The 21,263-nt window shown below is 36.1% G+C and overlaps 2 protein-coding genes across 2 annotated transcripts; both read right to left on the bottom strand.

The window, feature by feature from the left end:
* Positions 1-749: 749 nt before the first annotated feature.
* Positions 750-17,784, bottom strand: Spt5 (Transcription elongation factor subunit Spt5). Its single transcript, XM_089651510.1, has 4 exons — positions 17,417-17,784; positions 15,837-15,912; positions 15,553-15,684; positions 750-3,638 (listed from the first exon to the last, which is right to left on the bottom strand). The coding sequence occupies exons 1-4, from the start codon at positions 17,650-17,652 to the stop codon at positions 750-752; spliced, it is 3,333 nt and encodes a 1,110-aa protein (XP_089507636.1). The 5' UTR covers positions 17,653-17,784.
* LOC149424382 (uncharacterized) lies at positions 7,223-12,881 on the bottom strand. The gene is made up of 3 exons (XM_089631010.1): positions 12,491-12,881; positions 11,609-11,974; positions 7,223-7,240 (listed from the first exon to the last, which is right to left on the bottom strand). Exons 1-3 carry the CDS (start codon positions 12,632-12,634, stop codon positions 7,223-7,225), a joined length of 528 nt encoding a protein of 175 aa, XP_089487136.1. The 5' UTR covers positions 12,635-12,881.
* Positions 17,785-21,263: the final 3,479 nt, after the last annotated feature.

Here is a 21,263-nt window from a genome sequence, read left to right as displayed (position 1 = left end):
CATTTTATCAACTATTCAAACAATAACGTAGTAGTTAGATAATCGAGCGACGCATTACTGTGAGAGTACTGTAATTTATATTAATCATTTATAATATAACAATTTAATTAATATACCAGCATAAGTCACCAATAATTATTGCATTTTATTATATTGTAATAATTGTGTCACTCATTACTTTATATATTTTATTTGTGCGGATGGAAGGAAGAAACATTATGTAAATCCGGCTTATTATTGTAAATAGTAAATTTATAAAAGCTAATTAATATAAATGTTTTTTCGTTGTTGATAGTTAAGACTGATTTATTTTGTCCCGTGATGTTTTATTAAAACAAGGATGTTATATTTGAGATTAGGTTGCAATCGAACGTTAAACAATGGTTGGGGTATAAAGCTAAATGTGCACAGTGTAATATACGCACTATTTTACGAGTATTGCAATAATTATTAAGGTATTTTATTTTATATTTTTTACATAGTTTTGAAAGTATGCACGGGTAGATTGCTTAGGATTAACATGTTGGTAATTATTTGCCAAATGTAAATTTGTAAAATACTTTGAAGCAAGCTTGCGCCGTTATGCCGACTGTTTTGTGGGGAATTATGAATGTTATAAATAAAAAGAAATCTTTAAATACAATTGTTTTATTTATCTAACGAAGCTTCAATGCTCAAAGTGCTCAAGATTACATTATTCGCTGTGATGTAAACATGCAAAGTTATTCCTGATGCTTTTGGATCCCCTTTCATTCCTCAAAATTGCCAGGATTTGTTCTCATTTTACACAAGTGCCTCAACTGCAACATAGTCAACTCGTCTTTCTTAAACCTAACCACGCCATCCTGGTTATCTATAGATAGCAGTTGTCCCACAGCTTCTCTGTTTTCCCCCATGATAACTTTGACAGTGTCGCCTCTCTGCGGCACTATTGGCTCCAGGTGCTCACAGTCCACGTTCACTACTCGACCCTCCAGCGGCAGGAACACGGAGCACATTCCACCTGTTATTCCTCGAATTACCACCGTCTGGCCTATTAAACCCTCGTCCTCGTGGGAGTCTCTTATCCTGACCTCAATGTCCGTAGTATGCCAGTCTCCTAGAGACTCTAGACCGGCCCCCGGTGTACCAGGGTTGTAAGGAGAAGGCGGAGCTCCGGCAGGGGAGTAGCCCACGGGACTGGGGGTGCTGAGGTACCCTGCCGGATAGCCGCTGGGACTGGGGCTCTGCTGGTAGGGGCTGTAGGACGGGTCCGAGCCGTACATGTTGCCCGGAGTCTGAGGGGTGTAAGGGCCACCAGCCTGGTACCCGGGAGTGCTGGGGTTGTATCCCGGGCTGGGAGATGCGTCCTCAAGGCTATATGCATCGTGCTCGTTGGTACGAGCTGGTGTGTTGGTGACATTGGGGTCCCAGGCTCCGTGACCGCTGGGAGTCCTGCTGCCGTCGTGCAAGGGAGTAGCAGAACCGTAATGAGGAGTGCGAGAGCCGACCTCGTAGGAAGGTGTCTGTGCTCCGTGCATGGGAGTCTTGTTGCCTCCAGTGTAATGGGGAGTGGTGGCTCCCAGAGCGGGAGTTCGTCCCGGAGTCCTGTAGGAAGTAAATCCTCCATCCTTAGAGGGCACCCCGGCGTTGGTAATGTGATCCCTGTTGACAGAAATGGTTTGACATTGCGTGTGCAATTCAACTCGGGCAGTACTTTCTGTAGCGTCCTTGACAATTCCAACATTTCCTTTATACGGACCACTGGTAATCTTGATGGTGGTTCCGATGAGTTCCCGATCTCTGTTAACCCTTGCTCCTCCTCTTCCTCCCCTGCCCCCGCCGCCCCCACCACCGCGGCCACCCCCACGAGAGGGATGATGGGGAGACTGGATGCGCGGGGACATGAAGCCCAGCCCTCCGCCATTAGCAGCCCCAGATGCTGATCGGTTACCTCCCGCCAGTTGAAGATGTCTGGTTTTACAAACGAATATACCTCCATTATCCAAATACATTCTAGATTGTAGAAAAGCAAAGTTTCTATACAAGTGTTTGATTTCTCCGTGACGCCCAGCGTGCGGACCGTCTATGACGGTGACTATATCTTTCTTTTGAATGGTGTTCTCATCTGAATCTAAGGAGACAGTAAACCGATTCTCTCTCTTCTTCTGTAGTGCCTGTGGTTTGCATTCTATCACTTTACCCTGCATTCCCAACACATGAAAGTTTTCTTTCTCTAGTCGTACAATGACTCCCACATTCTGCGGATCTAACTGAACCATATCACCCCATTGGAACTGACCCAGAGAATCCACTCCGGTAGCCATGTCGGAGCACAGCTGTAAATCACGCGGCAAGACTTCCAATTCGTGCATGGTTAAATCGGACACGAGTACGGCTCGGTGAGGTTCTACTCTCACAATAAGGCCAGTATCTCCTTCATATCTCCCGGCTAAAACTTTCACATGATCTCCTTGCTTGAAATATTTTCTTAACTCATTAGCCTTGAAAACAAGAGCATCTTTCAAAGCTTCGTGTTTGGGCATTACAGTGATCATGGCACCATCGATGGCAATGATTCTAGCTTGCAAGTTGGCCAAGTCTCCTGAAGAAACTTCAACATTGTCACCCATGGAAAAGGAGTGAATGCTGGATGGATCATCTTTAGAGGGTGCTGCAAGTTCAATATCTATTCCTTCCGGTTGTTCCTCGAATCTTTCCAATTCAGTGAGGGTTGGTTTCACACCTTCGGACAAAATAGCAGACATAGTGAAGTTTTTGTAAAGGAAACCTTTGCGAGAATAACGATTTCCTTCAAAGATGAGGAAATCACCATCTGATGTTACTTCTCCTCCGATAGAACGAATTGTCTCAGGATCGAACGGTTTGGCAGCGGGGCGTCGTTTTTTCTTTCTTTTGGCTGCGTCAGATTCACTCTGAGCTGTTCTCAAAGCCCCGCGCAGTCTGGTATAATCGAGACGCGGTAGAAGCTTAAGATGAACCTGATTCTGAGCCAAGTCCACGTAGTCCACCTGCGCTATGTCGTCCCGGTAGGGACCTCGCTTCAGCCTTACCCATTGCTTGGACTTCAAGCCTGATTGCTCCTTCACCACTCGCAACACGTCAGTCATTTCCTTGATGGGAACCATTTCTTGTTTCCAGATACCCATTCTTAAATTACCCACATTTGTAATGGCGGCCTTCACGTAGGTTTGTTTGAAGGATTCGATATATACATATCCTTTGACACCTTCTGGAGCGATGACCGACTTGATCTTAAGTGGATCTTCTGTAAACTGGTATGCAATGAATTTCCTCATAAGGAGTAAAGCGGTGGCACGTTCTTCTCCGATTCTGCATTTGACCATCCACAAGTTGGGGTCCTTGATTCCGGGCAGTAAGGTCTGCTGGGTGATTTCATCGGACATCTCCTCTCCTCCATCGCCAAAGTGTCGGGTGGCGGTAGACTCATCAGCGTACTTGTTGCGCAGGTACTCCTCTATCTCCTCCTCCCGCTGCGACTCCCACAGAGAGGTTCCTCTGCGCCTCCCCTCTATCTCCCGGGCCGTGGGGCCCAGCTCGTCCACCTCGTTCCCCACTATCCCCATCTCCTGCGCACCTTCCTCCCACTCGTCATCTTCATCAACTTCGTCGTCAACCTGAAATATATGTTTGCATTAGTTCTCCACATCAAATAACGACATTATTACTTATAATATAACTAGTGACCCACCCTGGCTTCACACGGATGCAATGTGTAAATTGGCATCATAAGTGTCCGAGTGATTTAGACATATCCAATCCACTTTTGGCTCTTTGAAATTGACAGTTTATAGTTCTAAAAAGGGCATTTTTTAGTTTTAAAAATAATTCTACTTCACATATGCGTTTTTATCTTTATTTTTATTAATTTTTTTTATAGACATACATTTGTTTACACAGCTTAACCCTTCAAACCTCGGAAGGATAGATCTGACCGGAAGGGTCCGTACATTATAAAAGTATTTTATCTTTATTTCCATAATACGGAGATATGTGATTTGATCACAGTTAGAAAGAGAAATAATTATTCTTCTAAGTTTGTCTAAAATATTTATACTCGATTCCAAGAAAAAAATCCTAAAAAATGACAAAGTGCATGATTACAAATTGACGGAATTATTCCGTTGACCGTTAAAGTGACAAATAGAGCTCCGTGATTAAATTGTGTTTTTGGTCATGTCAATCATTTGGTCAATCATACAATAATAGTTTGTTAAAAGTGAATGTCTTTCGCATTGAATTTGCAGTGCATGATTTATATTTATGTGAATATCGTGAAAGTATGTAATTATTATTAATAGTCCAGTCAGTGGGGAGTTTTACCTTGCAAAAGGTTAGGTAGTAGCGATTTTGATATATGTTGTTAAGATTGGGACTCTAAGGAAAAAAAAAAGTTTTCGACCTTGGGAGGGTCGAGCTCGACCCGCCATCTTGGATTGAAGGTGCCAAAATTTGTTTTTTTCAAAATAATTGTGAAGTGGTCGTTTTTACAACCAAATTGTTAAAGGCAAACTTAAAGACAACTAAATTACCTACATTTTTTGTAGACGGTATTTTTTTGTAAGTCTAATAGGTAACGAGTTACAGTGGCGGAAATGTGAATATTTTTCTAAAAAATGATGAAATTCCCAACTTTGTAATTTTTTCGGGTTATTCATTACATAATTATAATAATTTTGTAAACTCATTTCCACACTACCATGAGGTATAGAACATGGCGCATTTTTTTATTGTGGTATCACCAGTAGGTCTACTCCACAGATATACCAGCTATGGTAGATTTCGAAATTATGTTACATTACTATGAATTATGTTACTATAAATTATGTTACTTAATAACAGTCTTCGTCATCAATGTCATCATCTAACTCATTGCCTGTGATACTGAGATTCTGGGCTTTCATTGACAACATCTCTTCTTCTTCGTCCTCGACATCGATGTGAACCTCTAGCGAATTTCAGCATGTTTGACCATTACAGCACCCACATACAATAGAACACTTCAATCCAGCTTTCGTGCAGCTACATGCAACGCCGCTTCCTTTTTTACAATTGCATGAAATAAATTTTAATAAAGTCTCGGGTGCTGGTTTCTTTGTCATTCTTACTGGAACAAGCCCGTTGGTGTCACGTTTCCAGCCCCAGTTTCTGGATTTTTTTGGATTCCATACCATTTTTGGACTTGATGGTACGTTCTAAATGCATGGTACCGTGCAGCGTCGTTCGTTGGTGGCAAAGAGGCAAGATTGAATTTGCTTTTTGTTGTCGACTTTGCGAAACGTTTGTAGCGGACTTCTTCCAAGGTTTCCTTATCCATGTCACCCCCGTACAAAGCAACAAGAAAGCGTGTTCTTGCAACTGCTATGTCTTCTGGTGTTGCATCATGTTGTTTGAAGATTCCTATCATGGCATTGAGTCTTGTGTCGTTTTGCACAAGCGAACAAAATTTTGTTTTTCCTTGGTTGAAGAAGGACGATGTTGTATCGCAGCCGCTAAATGCCATGAAGAAACAGAATATTCTCAGCCGCCTCTTTGTATTTCACACTATTCGCGGAACAGTCTTTCAAAAGTTTAGCCTCTCCCGGGTTTGCGAAGATATATACTACTTTTGGGTGGTGCTAATGCTGTCAGCAGAACTAGGAGATCAACGTCTTCGCCAATAATGAAAACAGCGTCATATGATGAACACAAGGAAATCGCAGTATTGACAATCAACTCATCAGCATCTTCTTCAGCCTGCTTAACTGTAAAATCATCCTGTATAAATTGCTTTGTAAGCATCGAAATCAGACGGACTTTGTTATTTTCAGTGGCTAAAAATCGTTCTTGTGAAACTTGAACTGGCATTGTTTCATCGAAAAGAACATCTGCAGACATGAGCATCCAGGCAACGTCCTGTAACCAGGACTCAATCAGTGTTGCCAAGTCAGCTGTAGACTAGGATCCCACTATAACAAATCAACGTCATCGAGTACACGGATGATGCTATATAAGTATATTGTAACGTAGAAATACGTTAAAATGATATTGTGTAATATGTTCGTACAAAATTTATCAAGAAAACTGGACTTATACAATTTTTTGTCAAAATTTTGTTCTTTCAACCGCTGTAACTCGTTACCTATTAGACTTACAAAAAAAAACTTTACACAAAAAATGTAGGTAATTTAGTTGTCTTTAAGTTTGCCTTCAACAATTTGGTTGTAAAATCAACCACTTCATAATCATTTTGAAAAAACCAAATTTTGGCACCTTCAATCCAATATGGCGGATCGAGCTCGACCCTCCCAAGGTCGAAAACTTTTTTTTTTCTTTAGAGTCCCAATCTTAACAACATATGTGAAAATCGCTACTACCTAACCTTTTGCAAGGTGGAGCCCTTTTTTATCCCCCACTGACTGGACTATAATCATTATTCAAGAAAAACAAGGGGCTCCATCAAATTTAAGTCATCATTTTTAATTTTTACGAATGATTACGATAAGTTTGTCATTTTTCTGTTAGCTCTCTGGTCAGCTGTGTTTAGTGATGGGGCAGATCATCTTTGAAATTCGAAACACGCAAATCGTTCACCGGTTATTGTAAAAAATTTTGGAACATTGTAAAAAAAATATTTATTTAAAAAGACATAAAAAAATTATATAATTACCAAAAAAATAAATCTACTATTAAAATGAACAATCTTATGTTTTTATAAAAACTTTTCAAGTAAAGACAATACCGTGTGTTTCAGTTTAAACAAAGCTATCTAATTTCAATTAATTTGTAGTCAACTGCCTACCTAAAATTATTCCAATAGAATAGATAATTCTATATATATATATATATATATTATTATGGGTATATACCCACTTTATCGCTTATCTGAAATGTTCGTCACATAAGCAGTTCCAATTTTGAATATGACACTTAAATTCAAAGCAAATTTGAGTTCATGGATCATGAATAATTTTACTTTGGGGTATTTCACATTTCACTCATGTACAACCGATTTTTTTAATCCATTTATCATTTATTATACTTATGTGTTCTAAATTTGTAATCTTCTCGGTAATATTATATTGGTGTACAATTGTTTTGTGAAGACTATGAATATTTTGTAGTTTTGAAATGTAAATTTTGTAATATAATATGCATGAATGTGCTTGAGGCGAACAGTGTATGCCAATACAGAGTTGTGTGACTTTTTACTTTTATCTGCCTACCCCTCGACGGGGGGCTAAAACGGCGTGACGAATAGTTAGTTTGTTAGTCAATATTATTTTTTTAATGATAAACTAGTGTTTATAAAATAAGGTTTTTTATGCATAGCACAAAGGATAACAAATTATTATAAGCAATAATTAGTCGTCTGAAGTATTCATACAAATTGAAAATATCTACCGAGTAAAAATAAATGCCGCCGACGGGAATTGAACACCTTCCCTTCCCACCGCACCTTCTGATGTCCGGTCCGGTGCTCTGGACCACTGAGCTACGTCGGCTTATTCCCAACCCACCAAATAAGTCAATATGTACTAGTACTTCAATCAACAATTACTGCTAATTATATTTTTTCACCTGAAAACAACCAACTTTATTTTTGTAGGAAAGGCGTCGAGACATATTATATCTACATTTGTTGGTGAAATATTTTGACTTGCCAAATATTATTATTTTTTTAATGATAATTTGTATGGATATTTCAGGCGACTAATTATTGCTTATAATAATTTGTTATCCTTCGTGCTATGCATAAAAAACGTTGTCTTATAAACATTAGTTTATCAATCGTTTTAATTTTATATACAACTGACAACGTGTTAAAGCTCGAGGTTTGAGATTATGTGAACATTCGAAGCGTAATGAATCCATCCCATCCCTATTCCAAAATGGTCACCAATGTGTTTACGAAGTGAGCGAGTTTGGGGCCGTTCAAGTATTATGTAGCACTATAGGGGGGCAGGGGGGTCTTTGCTTTGCTTATTTTTGATGACATGGGGGGGTGGGGGGGTCGAGATAGTGATTACGTCAGCACTGCTCAGCAGTAGTTATTTTTTTTTTATACATTGGCAACCCACACATTGTCTATGTTTGAAAACCGAATACATATTCGGGGATTCCCAAAATAATTAATATGTTTAGGTACTCGCTTAAAAAACAGAATACATTAACAGAAAAATGCATATAGGTACCAATTTTTACGTAAGCATGGGAGGGGGGGGGGGGGTAAGAGCTTTGCTTACTTTTGGTGACAAGGGGGTAAATAATTGTAATAAATCTGCTTACGTAATACTTGAACGGCCCCTTTATCGGAATATTTACATTTTTTATTTCCGTTTTTAATTGTTATTTCGTGTCTTTTTCTTCGGTTTTTTTAAAAATATGTTATTATGAACATCATAAATGGAACTATCTTAAAATATCTTTTTGTCAGTGCCTTACTGTTTGTTTTGTGCCAGCAACAAAAGTTGACTTATTTGACGTAGGACATGTTAATTGTGTTATTAAATTATAATATACAGGGTGTATCGGCACTAACCCGACAAACTTTAACCAGCTATTCCTTAGCACATTTGGAGTAAAAAATGTTATGTGCACTTTGCTGTCCGGTAACGTTTTTTTTTAATAAAAAATTAATTAAACATATTTTCACCACATGTCACCACTGTTTTATCCTTTGTCAAAATTTGAAAGCAACATCGCAACTCTCGCGTGTTGCTGCGAACGAAGCCCGTATTACATAATCCAGTACCAGAAAAGAAATATTTTATTTAACAATAATGATTATTCACATTTTTCGTATGCGAATCACTGATTGTCTTCTTGTATTGTACACATCAGTTTTATTTTTGTATCTAAATTGTTTCACCTCTGGAATGCTTTGGTTTCACCTCTTACGCGTTTCACGTATTAAATAGTCTAATTTTGAAACTAAGAAACTAATTAGTAGATTTCCTGAATTTATAATCGAAGTCCAATAATTCTGAGCACTTTTAAAAACAATTTTCCTCACTTAGGTACTTATCAATAATAATAATTGGATTATTTGAACAGCGCCGTTGTTTTTTAAATCACCGTAAGTGCTCTGTCAAAATGTTACTTGCTAGGCTATCCTACAACGTATATTTTTTAATAAATTTAGTTATTTACAACTTCGCGGAATGTGATTTATGAATATTATTGCTTATGTTAAAAGCCTTCCAGAATTACCGGAATATAACGAGCAGCTTGACACACTTAAGTTTATTTCCACTAATTTGAAGGTACAAAGAATGTATAGTTTTAAAAACAATCCCGATGAATCAAAAAACGGTTCATATAAAACTGCTGCGCAACACACTGAGACAAAGGAAAGCACTCACACAAACGTCATGACTGCATTGGATTGACCACCTGCAAATGAATGCTGCCAGATTGCTAATTTATTTAAACAATAATTATTAAATTTTATTTAAAATATCGCAATTTTTTTAAAAAATCGACAATAAATTACAACTATAATTTAAAAAAAATATTCTTAACCCCACGCTTTTTCGTAATTGATTAATTAATTCAGAATTTAAACGTTGCTTGAAATGACTAGCCGTATTTGGTGACCAGATCTGAATATCCAGGTTCAGAATTTAAACGTTGCTTGAAATGACTAGCCGTATTTGGTGACCAGATCTGAATATCCAGGTTTAGAATTTAAACGTTGCTTGAAATGACTAGCCGTATTTGGTGACCAGATCTGAATATCCAGGTTCAGAATTTAAACGTTGCTTGAAATGACTAGCCGTATTTGGTGACCAGATCTGAATATCCAGGTTTAGAATTTAAACGTTGCTTGAAATGACTAGCCGTATTTGGTGACCAGATCTGAATATCCAGGTTCAGAATTTAAACGTTGCTTGAAATGACTAGCCGTATTTGGTGACCAGATCTGAATATCCAGGTTTAGAATTTAAACGTTACTTGAAATGACTAGCCGTATTTGGTGACCAGATCTGAATATCCAGGTTCAGAATTTAAACGTTGCTTGAAATGACTAGCCGTATTTGGTGACCAGATCTGAATATCCAGGTTTAGAATTTAAACGTTGCTTGAAATGACTAGCCGTATTTGGTGACCAGATCTGAATATCCAGGTACTTCCTCACCTTCCACTCCTTCCCTTAGCCATAAAACTTACCCCAATTCAACATAAAAATTGTTTAAATTATCGGATGTAATGAAATGCATAATAATTAGACCCCAAAATACTTAATTATTCAGGGAAATAAACCCCTGAGTCATCAGTTGGAAATACCAACGACATTAAGTGAAATTAACAATGCAATAATCCTATTATTGCATTGTTTAAAATTTCACTTAATTATTAGCATTAGCAAATAATATTGGGATTAGCAAATAATAATTTACGACAATTTACTCGGAAATCAATAAAGCCAGAATAATAAAAAAAGAAAGTTATCACTTACGTCGTCTGTAAGTGGCTTTACCAAAGTTTGATAATGCCGTCAGAAGGTGAAACAGCTGTCACGCGTAATAATAATTACAACTAGCAGAACTTGTTTATAAACACACTGTTTTTATAAATTTTTTAATAAGACTGTTAAAATAAAAAAATCTCTAAATTGAAATGGAGTTCTACAAACTAAACTTAAAATCAAATAAATTTATTGCGAAGGTTCAAAGTACTGTACTGTAATATTATATTAAATAATTTTTACGTGTTTAATTATTGTTTAAAGTCAGATTAAAGCGATTAAAAAACCCACCTGGCAATTCTTATTCGAGTTTCGTTGTTTTTACGTATTGGCGCGCTTACAAGCATCAGTCGTCTCATTTTTAACCATTAATATTTAGTGTGTAGGAAAGAGAGAAGACGCTTTTCGACACACTTGTCGAAAAACTTGTTGAATGCCGACGGGCATACTCTTCTACAGATTTTATTAAATATTGATATGTAGGTAATATTGATGTGTAAATGAATGACATTGTGAGAATTTTACCAATAAATAATAAATGAAAATGCGGACATGTAGTTTATGTTAATTTTTTTATTGGAGCATTTGTTCGAAGTGACTACCATTATTTTCGATGCAAGCGTGTAGTCTTGTTATATTTTGATTATTTAAGTTTGCAGGATTTGCTTTAATTTCTGCAGCGGCTTCCATCACTCGTTCGAGCAGTTGCTCTCTTGAGGCTATTGGCTTAGCATACACTTTTTCCTTGAGAGCCCCCCACAGGTAGTAATCCAGGGGGGTCAGGTCGGGTGATCTTGGTGGCCAAGCAATGGCCGGACTTCCACGGCCTATCCAACGACCAGGAAACTCGACATCCAAGTAGTTCCGCACGGCAATCGAATAGTGTGGTGGGGCTCCATCGTGCTGGAACCACATTCTCCGTAGTAATTCGAGGTTCACATCTTCCAGAATCTCGCCCAGTTGCACTTGTAAGAACTCCAAATACATCGGTCCATTTAGTCTGGGAGGCAACTCGATTGGACCGAGTATTTGATTTCCCAGGATTCCTGCCCACATGTTGATGGAAAATCTGTCCTGGCTCGACGACTCCCGAACAAGCTTGGGGTTTTGTTCAGCCCAATGGTGCAAGTTGTGCACATTTAGCACTCCTGTTTTAGTGAACTGTGCTTCGTCGGTAAACAATATGTTTTTCATGAAGTCTGCATCTCTTATGACATTATGCAGCATTCTTCTGCAGTACACGACTCTGGAAAAGTGGTCATTCTCCATGAGGCCTTGGCAGCGCCTATAGTGAAAAGGTTTGAGCCCGTGCTTCTTCAGAACTCTCCATACCGCCATGTGTTCCCTGTGTCCTATCATCAGAGCGACCCGACGCACGGACAGCGTGGGGTCTTCGGTAATTAAGTTCAGGATTCTCTCCTCAACTGCCACAGGAACGATGTTGTGTCCTCCGCCGGCGCCTTCAATCCGTCCGATGCCACAGTCACGCAATTGTTGATACATCTGAAACAAAACAACAAATAACAACTGCTTTTATTATTCAGCTCAGTAATAATGTCAAATAAACAATCGCGGGCTTTTTCACTCATTTTATTTTTAAAGAACACTTATTTTAGGCACATATCAGAAAACTTACGTTTTCTCTTCATTTATTTCATTTTTTTATAGTAAAATGTATAACAAAGTGTTTTAAATTATAATTTTCTTAACTAGGTACGGTTGATATCTTGGATTCACAGGGGTGAAATTGAATTCAAGTAATTTAAATAATCCCATGGTGAGAAAGGGAGTGAATTCAATTGCAGTGAATGATGCATTTATTAGAGATTAAAATTAATTAACTTTTTAAAACGCCGTTTAGTGACCACTGAACACAAATCACCTAAAGTACAATTTACATTTTTAAAGTTGGTGGCCCCTTGTTATGTTTTTAATGTTCCCAGTTTAAATTTCAAAATCGCTTTTTGGCATTATCAATGAATGTAAATAGTTTCAATAAACAATTGATAGGGTACAAACCTGGACAAAGGTAGCATGGTGTGGGACGCGTCTTCCAGGAAACCTCATGCGATACTCCCTTACGGCTGCTCGTGAATTTCCATTGCAAAATCCATAAACAAAAACAATATCTGCTTGCTCGGCAGGTGGATAATTGAGGGGCATATTTCAACAGTAAAAACTTAGATAACAAAACAAAAACGAAACTAGAAACTTGATGACATGCGAACTCCCAAAACAGCACTGACCACTGATACGAGACGGGGTGGCGGGAACCACACGGGACTTGAGACAGAATATGTGTGAAAGAGATGACAGTAGCGCGGCGTTGCCAATTATTTTACCCCTATACTGTGGGCAGTAGCGGAGTGTGGAAATTTTATTTATTTTTTGTTTTTAAAAGAAAAAAAATGTTACCGGACAGCAAAGTGTACATAACATTTTTTACTCCAAATGTGCTAAGGAATAGCTGGTTAAAGTTTGTCGGGTTAGTGCCGATACACCCTGTATATCAAAGAAATTCATTAAAGTGATATTTTTTAATAACATAAATGCCTTTTGCAGGTGTGTGCTAATATACATTTAAGAAATGAAACCTCGTTTTGATTGAAAATCGAGTTTTAAGTGTAAATATTGTTTTGCTGTTTCCTTGATGTCGAATAATTTTCACAAGTTTGTAATAACAGCATAGAAAGTGAAGTGACCATGTTTTTACCTTTTTATGAAACTGTTTTCTAAATATGGAATAATTTCCATGTTATTGGCGTTTTGAGTAAAAATATTTCGGTAAGTTTTTTTTTTTAATTTTTCGTGTTTGGTATTAAAAATGTATTATTTAGAAATATTATTGTTTCTTTTAAATACAAATATATGAAAGACAATTTTATCCAGTTTCTAAATGGTATTGGTCTTTATGACAACTTCTAAAATAAGAAACAAAAAGTAAGTTTAAAATACATCGGAAACATTCGAAAATTTCATGAGAAATTCAATGACGGTTAAGACTTCTTTGAATGCATATTTAAAATACTGAAGGGTTAACAAAGAATATTTTTATTAAGTATGTAGTGAGTTATAGGGAACGACCCATCGGTTGTCAATTTCATGGTTTCGCACAGTGGCAGATTGTCCACCTTCGTAGAGGTGCCTGCATTTGTGCGTGCGGCCTACCGTTTTGTTGCGAGTGATTTTTCAAATTGCGATTTTTTTTTTCGATGCATTTTTATCTACATTTAAAGCCAAATATAACTAATATGACTAAATGGGTAAGGATTTAAACTATATCGGTTCTTAACTGTTTTTTTTTGTTGTTGTGGGCAATTTTAAATCTATGATATCTTCTAAGATATTAATTTGAATGATATTCTGCAAAGGGCAATTTTGATCCACATGAAATGCCCAACGAGACTAATGTGTTATTTGGATAAGGATTAATATTATATTGCTCAAAATAGCTTTGCAAATAACCAATTATATATATAAAAAGATAAAAATTATTACTGTGGGTTATTCTTAGGAGATAGATATACAGGGTGTCCGGAAACTCGTAGTACAAGCGGGAAACTGATGAATCTACATCACATTTGGAGTCGATTTTGTAGTATATTTTTTTTTTATTTGAGCTTTCGTTATCGAGTAAATCGAGTTTGAAGTTGATTTTTTTTTTTTTAATCAAATTCTTATAAATTATTACTGAAGATCAAAGTACCCAACTAATTAAAACTATTTGAAAGTAAAACAAATGAAGAAACTCGGATTTGAAGCATTATTTTGAAATCACCCTTCATTTAACCCGGTGTAATCATAAAATATTTCTGCTCTGCAGGGTTAAAACATCTGTTATTCAACCCTAAACACCAGAAAAAACTTTAACCCTAAAATAGCCGAAAAATATTTTTTTTTGGTTTTTTTTTTTTGAAAATGCTCAAATCAAAAAACTTTATGTTTTTTTGGGTTCCCCATGTGGTGTAGATTCTCCAGTTTCCCGCTTGTACTACGAGTTTCCGGACACCGTGTATAACATCAAGGACTTTTCTGTAGGCCTTTTTAAGATATACAATTCTTTAGTACATTATTTTGATTTACCTCATAAAGTTTAGCCAGCGTTACCGATGTAATCACCCAAAAATATTTTTTTTACGACTTATTACAAAACATAGATTTTTCTTTACTTTCTATAAATATAATATGATATATATATATATAAATTTTTATATATATATATATAAACCTTCCAGAAGAAAATCTCTAAATGATAGTGAAAACTCTATAAAAATGCGTTGCGTAATTGAGTAGAAGAACTAAGCGTACAAACAGACAGATGCGGATAGAAACTTTAATACTATTTAGAGATATCAATTAGTACAAAATGAAATAGGCAATTATGAAATCAGCTTTTTAGAGTTAGGCCATCCGTACACGAAGATACTATGTACATACAGTGAGTATCTGTCAGACAGTTGTATTCGTACACAACGCGACGCGTCGGAAACGGGTTTGACGTCAGTTGCACGCTACTGACAGTGCTGGCAGCACGCTAAGCTAGTTTCGTAAGCATCTACTACACATTTTTACAAAAATGGTGTCTGATCATGATTTGAATGTTAAATTTGGTCTGGAGGTGGAAAAATATTTGTTTATATAACTATAATATAAGAAAGCATTTAGCGGAGAGGGCGTTGGATTGAGGTTGGAAAAAAAAATAATTTCACATGATTCTGATGTAGCTCCCTTGGCAGGATGAATGCCCTACAATTAATTTTTATTTCAATATACAGGTGAACCAAAAATTTATATTCGACTCTAGAAATTAACCAAAGAAGAATTAAAATTTACACCTTTATGAAACCAAAGGTTCTGACCGCAATTCAAAAAAACTTATGAATCTTGTACATTTTATATTGAACAACAGATTGAGGTGAGAATAGTTTCTAAAACATTTGTGTAATAAAATGTGTTTTTTTTATTATATATTTTTGTTACCAGTAATTTTAGTTACAACGTAAAGTCAGCCATTTTTATTTATGTTATAAAAATATATAACATAAATAAAAATATAAGACAAATAATAGAATATTTCATACCTCAGCTTCGTCAATAATGAATCCTCCAAACCGGTCATTTTTCTTCTTCTTTCTCGGTCTATCTTCATCCTCCTCTTCCTCCTCGTCATATTCAGAGTCCACAATGTCTTCTCCTTCTGGTTCTTGCTCATCCTGGAAAACAACAAAATCATGGTGGAAATCGATAGAATAATAAATAAAGACCAATCCTTGGATGGCATTGGCATTCGTAATGACCGTCTGGGCATAGATAGGTCAAGCTTAATATTTCGAGTTGGTGTGTTAAAATTAAAATGGACACTCACTTCTACTTCGGGCTCAGAAGCTTCTTTGGCTTCGTCATCTTTCTGAACACTCCCTTTCGATGCTGCCGAACCTGACCTAAAAACAATATAATTTCATATAAATTACTGTAAGCACTAACAGTGTTTTGTTAAACTCGGACCAAAGAAATTGTTATTCATGCTGCATCATAATTTTGAGCACAGGAAATAACCGCACAAGGTACAAGGAGAAACGTCGGTAAACATGCAGAATATAGGAACATGCAGTAGTTAGACAATAATGAGAAATATTTCAGTTTCTGGAAATGGAAAATAATGCATTTTAATAGTTATTTCATTCAAATTAAAATCGATTGTTCACTTGGTGGCTATTGTTTTAGATGCTAAAGTTTTAAATTAGCTTTTCTTCTCTTATTTAGTCCTGTAAATTTTAGCTGTAAATATTTCCGTAATCTCTGCACTTTTAATAGGCACAGATTATAGAAATTACTAAGTATTTTAATATTTTCATGTCAAAACATGGTGCGAAGAATACCTAATTGCATTATTTTCCATTTCCGTAAACTGAAATACTTACTTCCTACTTTTAAAAATATAAAGGTAATTATTCGGGATCGCTGGCCACGATTAATACGATTTTTTTTAAATAAAACCTTTTGATTTACCTTAATTACTATTAAAGGAAACTGAATGCATTTGGGAAATTTTTAATTAAGTAAAATGAAAATTCACTTTCGTCATACGGGATGACAGCCAAAATAATTTCTGTTGATGACATTTTCTTATATTGGTATATGTAATACCATAAAAGTGGCTAGAGTTACCATTTACTCTATACAAATTAGGTACTATTTTGGCCAAACTCTGAAAATAAAATAAAGGTATTTAGGCATGTTTTATAAATAAATAAATATTTTTTTAAAAGGTTAGTCTATTATAGGTTGGGTTAGGTTAGGTAAGGATAGGTTAGGATAGTTTAGGTTAGGTTAAATAAAATAATAATAATACCTAAATAAATAATTTATGCTTTCTAGGTAGGCACTATTTTGCCGGATATTAAATTACACTATATATATATTTTTTAATTAACGTAATTCAATTGTCTCTAGCCGTTCGTTTTCTAGCTACTAACGTCGAATCATGAATACCAATTGACAGAAATTCTTTAAAATGGCTGTCATCCCATACAACGAAAGCGAATTTTCATTTTACGTAATTAAAAATTTAAAATTTCCAAAATGCAGTCAGTTTCCTTTTATAGTAATTAAGGTGAATCAAAAGGTTTTATTTAAAAAAAAAAACGTATTAAGCATTGCCAGCGATCCCGAATAATTACCAACTTAACTCATAGAAAGTGTTTTTAAAATAAATGTCCTATTTTCTGTATATTTATCGAAACGTCAAAATAATACAACAGACATTGGAAGACATTTTGTTTACCAGAAAAAATATTTTTTGTTAGGTGCTAATATCGTGATTTCCGGTTTGCTAAATATTTACGTTTCGATTACGCTGAGATCTAGTACCTACAAATAAAACAAAACTTAAGACAAACTGACACGACAACATAATTATGTTTTGGGAAAACAGGCGAGGTTTACCTGGATCGGGATCTCGATCGACTCCTTGAAACTGAACGAGACCGGGAAGGACTTCTAGACGGAGATCGGCTACCAGACCTCGATCTAGATCGAGAACCTGAAGCTGAACGCGATCTATTTGATTGAGCAGATCGATTTGATTTCTGTGATCTTACGCTGACTCTCGAATGGTTCGATACGGCACTTCCCGCCTCTGATCCGCTGCCGGAATAATTACTTGCTTCCGAATCAGACATTTCTTGTTATTATAAATCACGATTCGACAGCGAAACTGTCATGTCAACTTAAATTAAAATAACCAAACTTGGTGCCGCAAAGCCAGATGCTCAGCAGTTTTAGCAAATATAACGCACAACCCACAGATCATAAATCAACTATCTACCACAGATAATGAAAGTAGTTACATGTCATAGACATAAATTAACTTCTATATTCTTCTTGTCTTTGGTTAAAAAAGATTTCAAAGATACAAAATGTCGTTGCCTAAAAATATTCTTTGGTAGCCATGTGTAGATGGTTGATTTATGGCCATGTGCAAGGTTTGTAGGTTAGCTCCTCCGGGGGATAGAAGCAAAACCTCCTAGTGTTACAACCCTCACAAAGAAACGGAAAAGCACCAATTTTTTCCATGGTATCCCATTGCGATAGGTATGTAGTAAGTTGTGTGGGTGAATGGAGTGAAGATGGAATTATTATACCGACAAGTCAGAGGTATCTCAACAATATTTAGACGAAAATTCTTTAGTATTTTCTTCAAGGGAAAAAACTTATATTGTTTAAAACGGAAACCTTTAAAACACATCAGCTTAACCGGCTAGTAGCTGAGTGCTTTGGAATCCCATCCAGGCATCGCGAGTTTAAACCATTGCTAAATCCTTCAGCATTATGCCTCAAGGACTCAACGTTTTCTTCATCACTAACTGCCCACATTAATTACGCGTCTTTCCCCACCAAAACAGCCTCCAACAAAAACAAGAAGTTGAAACCTTGGATTACGAACGGCCTTATCTTCTGCATACGTAAAAGAGACAGACTCCACAAACAAGCACTAAATAACCCTGACCCCCAATTCTCACGTTTCTCTAAAAAGTATCGTAACATTTGCAATAACCTGATAATAATAACCAAACAAAAATATTATAATAAAAAAATTGAAGAATCAGGATATGACAGCAAAGTAATTTGGAACGTAGTCAACGACATATCAGAAAATAAAAAAAAACCTCACTCAACATTCAATCACTAGTTATAAATGGGAAAAATATCCAAGTTCACGAAGACCCAGAAACCTTAGCTGATCACGCCAACCATTATTTTAGTAATATCGGCACAAACTTAGCCAACAAAATTCTGAAAGCCACAAATAAAACCCAAAATCTTCTAGCTTCAAGGGTAAGACAACAGAACTTTCTACATCCCACACTTATCCTAGCCCCCACATCCACCAAAGAAATTGTTGACACTATACTCTCTATAAAAACAAATAGTGCTGCAGGTAATGACAAAATTTCACCTTAAATACTAAAACACATAGCTCACTTAATTACCACACCGTTAAAACACATTGTTAATCTAAGTTTCAAAAGTGGCACCTTCCCCAACCAATTAAAACATGCTACGGTTATCCCAATCTATAAGAGTGGCGACAAAACAAATATCGAAAACTACAGACCCATTTCTTTGCTAAGTGTCCTATCAAAAATCATCGAAAAAATTGTCAAAAGTAAACTTATCTCCCATTTGGAAACCCAGAAGATTCTCTCGCCCAATCAGTTTGGCTTCCAAAAAAAAAATTAGTACAGAATCTGCAATCTTAGATTTGACTGAGAACATCTCTAATAGCCTGGATGAAGGCGATTCCTGTCTAGCCATATTCTTAGATTTAGCCAAAGCATTTGACACGGTTTCCCACCCCATACTCCTAGAAAGGCTATCTCAAATAGGCATCCGGGACTCAATTCTTAACTGGTTCTCCTCATACCTAACTGGTAGAAGTGGTAGATCACAAACTGTAAAAATTAACAACACAGCTGAAAGTAAAACTCTACCAATTCAATTCTGAGTCCCACAAGGGAGTGTCCTAGGCCCTATTTTGTTCCTCATTTACATCAACAAACTCTGTAACCTACCCATAACCGGAAAACTAATATCCTTTGCAGATGACACTGTGCTCATAGCTCGTCATAAAAACTGGAAAGGAGCATTTGACATAGCCCAACACGACATAGGCCTCGTAAAGAATTGGTTAGATGATAATCTCCTGACCCTCAACGCTGGTAAAACAAAATTCCTAACCTTCAGTCTATCTGTTGCAACCCAACCTACTAACAAGCAGAAAATAACAATTCACTCTTGTCCAAGACCTTATTCTTCCTGTACTTGCCCAAACTTAGAAAAAGTATCCCATATAAAATACCTAGGGGTCCAAATTGATCATCATCTTCGTTGGGATCAGCACTTAGCCAGCCTAACTCCCCGAATTCGCAAGCTCTGTTATGTTTTTCGAACATTAAGAAATATCCTTACTCCTACAATACTGAAAACAGTCTACTATGCTCTCTGCCAATCCCAATTAGCATATGGGCGGTTGTGCACATTATCTTATTGATCCATTATAAAAAGCCCAAAAAACGATAATACGTGCTATCAACAAGCGACCGACAAGATACTCCTCCACTCGACTCTTCACTGAATACAATGTCTTAAACATACGGCAACTCCACATAAAATTTACTCTAATGCATTTTTTGTACAAATATAAGAAAAAACCCTCGTACACCACAATTACACCACCAGAACAATAACCAACCGACACTACAACGTACCTACACTACATACCATGTCAGCTCGAAGACATTTCATGTACCTAGCTCCCAAAATATTTAACCTTCTCCCTGAAAACTTAAAAACCGTAACCCAACCCCATAAATTTAAAAAACTAATACCAAAATGGATATGTTCACTTGGAGACTACAATATATAAAAATTGGTACATAAATTAAATTATATCATAATTTTATCAACTAATTATCAATTATTTTTAATATTTAATACTATTCTTATTACTATAAATACATTTAGAAACCATGATTTTAATATTTGTAATGCAATTAAATTTGTATAATTAAATAACTTTTAATTTTATTTAATTTGTATATTTTTATTACTTACTTATTATTTAATTTAATTGTATAATCTAATTAAATTATATTTTAATCTAATTTGCATAACTTTATAACTTATAATTAACTTATTTTATAAATCCAATCTGTAAACATCGTCCGCCATAACACAGAGACATCCCTAGCATGGCGGATGTATTATCACAAATATGTATAAATGTTCAACAAGTTCTTAAAATAAAATAAATAAATAAAAAAGGAACTTTTTTTCTATCGGGGCCCATGTGTGAAGTTAATATTAAAAAAAATATATATCCTTTAATTTTTTTGCTCACCAATTTGACTATAGGGGGGGGGGGGGGGCGCTCCCGCTCCTCCACCTGTCGACGCCTATACCAACGTATTATAAATAAATAATTTGAAAATACATTCATAGTCATTTTATAAGCAATAATTATTAGCCTGAAACACTCATCCACATTGAAAAATCTCCTGATAAAAGATACATGACGCCAACGGGACTTGAACTCGTGTCCTTTCGATAGTTGTTACCCTTTGTGCTATGCATAAAAAATCTTGTCTTAAACATTAGTTTACCAAAAAATAATAATTACATTCATAGTTGCTTGACACCACTTGTATTGGAGTAAATTCAAATCTACCAATGGAAAATGAACTTCAAGCTACATCACAACTTTTTAACTAATCACCTCTCTATCCCCTCG

Source organism: Hesperophylax consimilis, chromosome 4 (assembly GCF_061612785.1).
Source record: "Hesperophylax consimilis isolate HC1 chromosome 4, BYU_Hcon_1.0, whole genome shotgun sequence".
In the NCBI taxonomy this organism is placed as follows: domain Eukaryota; kingdom Metazoa; phylum Arthropoda; class Insecta; order Trichoptera; family Limnephilidae; genus Hesperophylax; species Hesperophylax consimilis.
Note: the sequence above shows the minus strand (reverse complement) of the source record. Positions and strands in the feature narration are given on the sequence as shown.

Bases quoted from the DNA above. Each gene is read 5' to 3' on its own strand.
- LOC149424382 (XM_089631010.1), bottom strand. From the start codon at position 12,634: ATGCCCCTCAATTATCCACCTGCCGAGCAAGCAGATATTGTTTTTGTT. The intron at 11,975-12,490 runs GTTTGTACCCTA...GTTTTGTTTCAG, and splicing joins ACCATGCTACCTTTGTCCAG to ATGTATCAACAATTGCGTGA.
- Spt5 (XM_089651510.1), bottom strand. From the start codon at position 17,652: ATGTCTGATTCGGAAGCAAGTAATTATTCCGGCAGCGGATCAGAGGCG. The intron at 15,913-17,416 runs GTAAACCTCGCC...TATTGTTTTTAG, and splicing joins CGATCGAGATCCCGATCCAG to GTCAGGTTCGGCAGCATCGA. The intron at 3,639-15,552 runs GTATGAAATATT...CATATATTTCAG, and splicing joins TCATTATTGACGAAGCTGAG to GTTGACGACGAAGTTGATGA.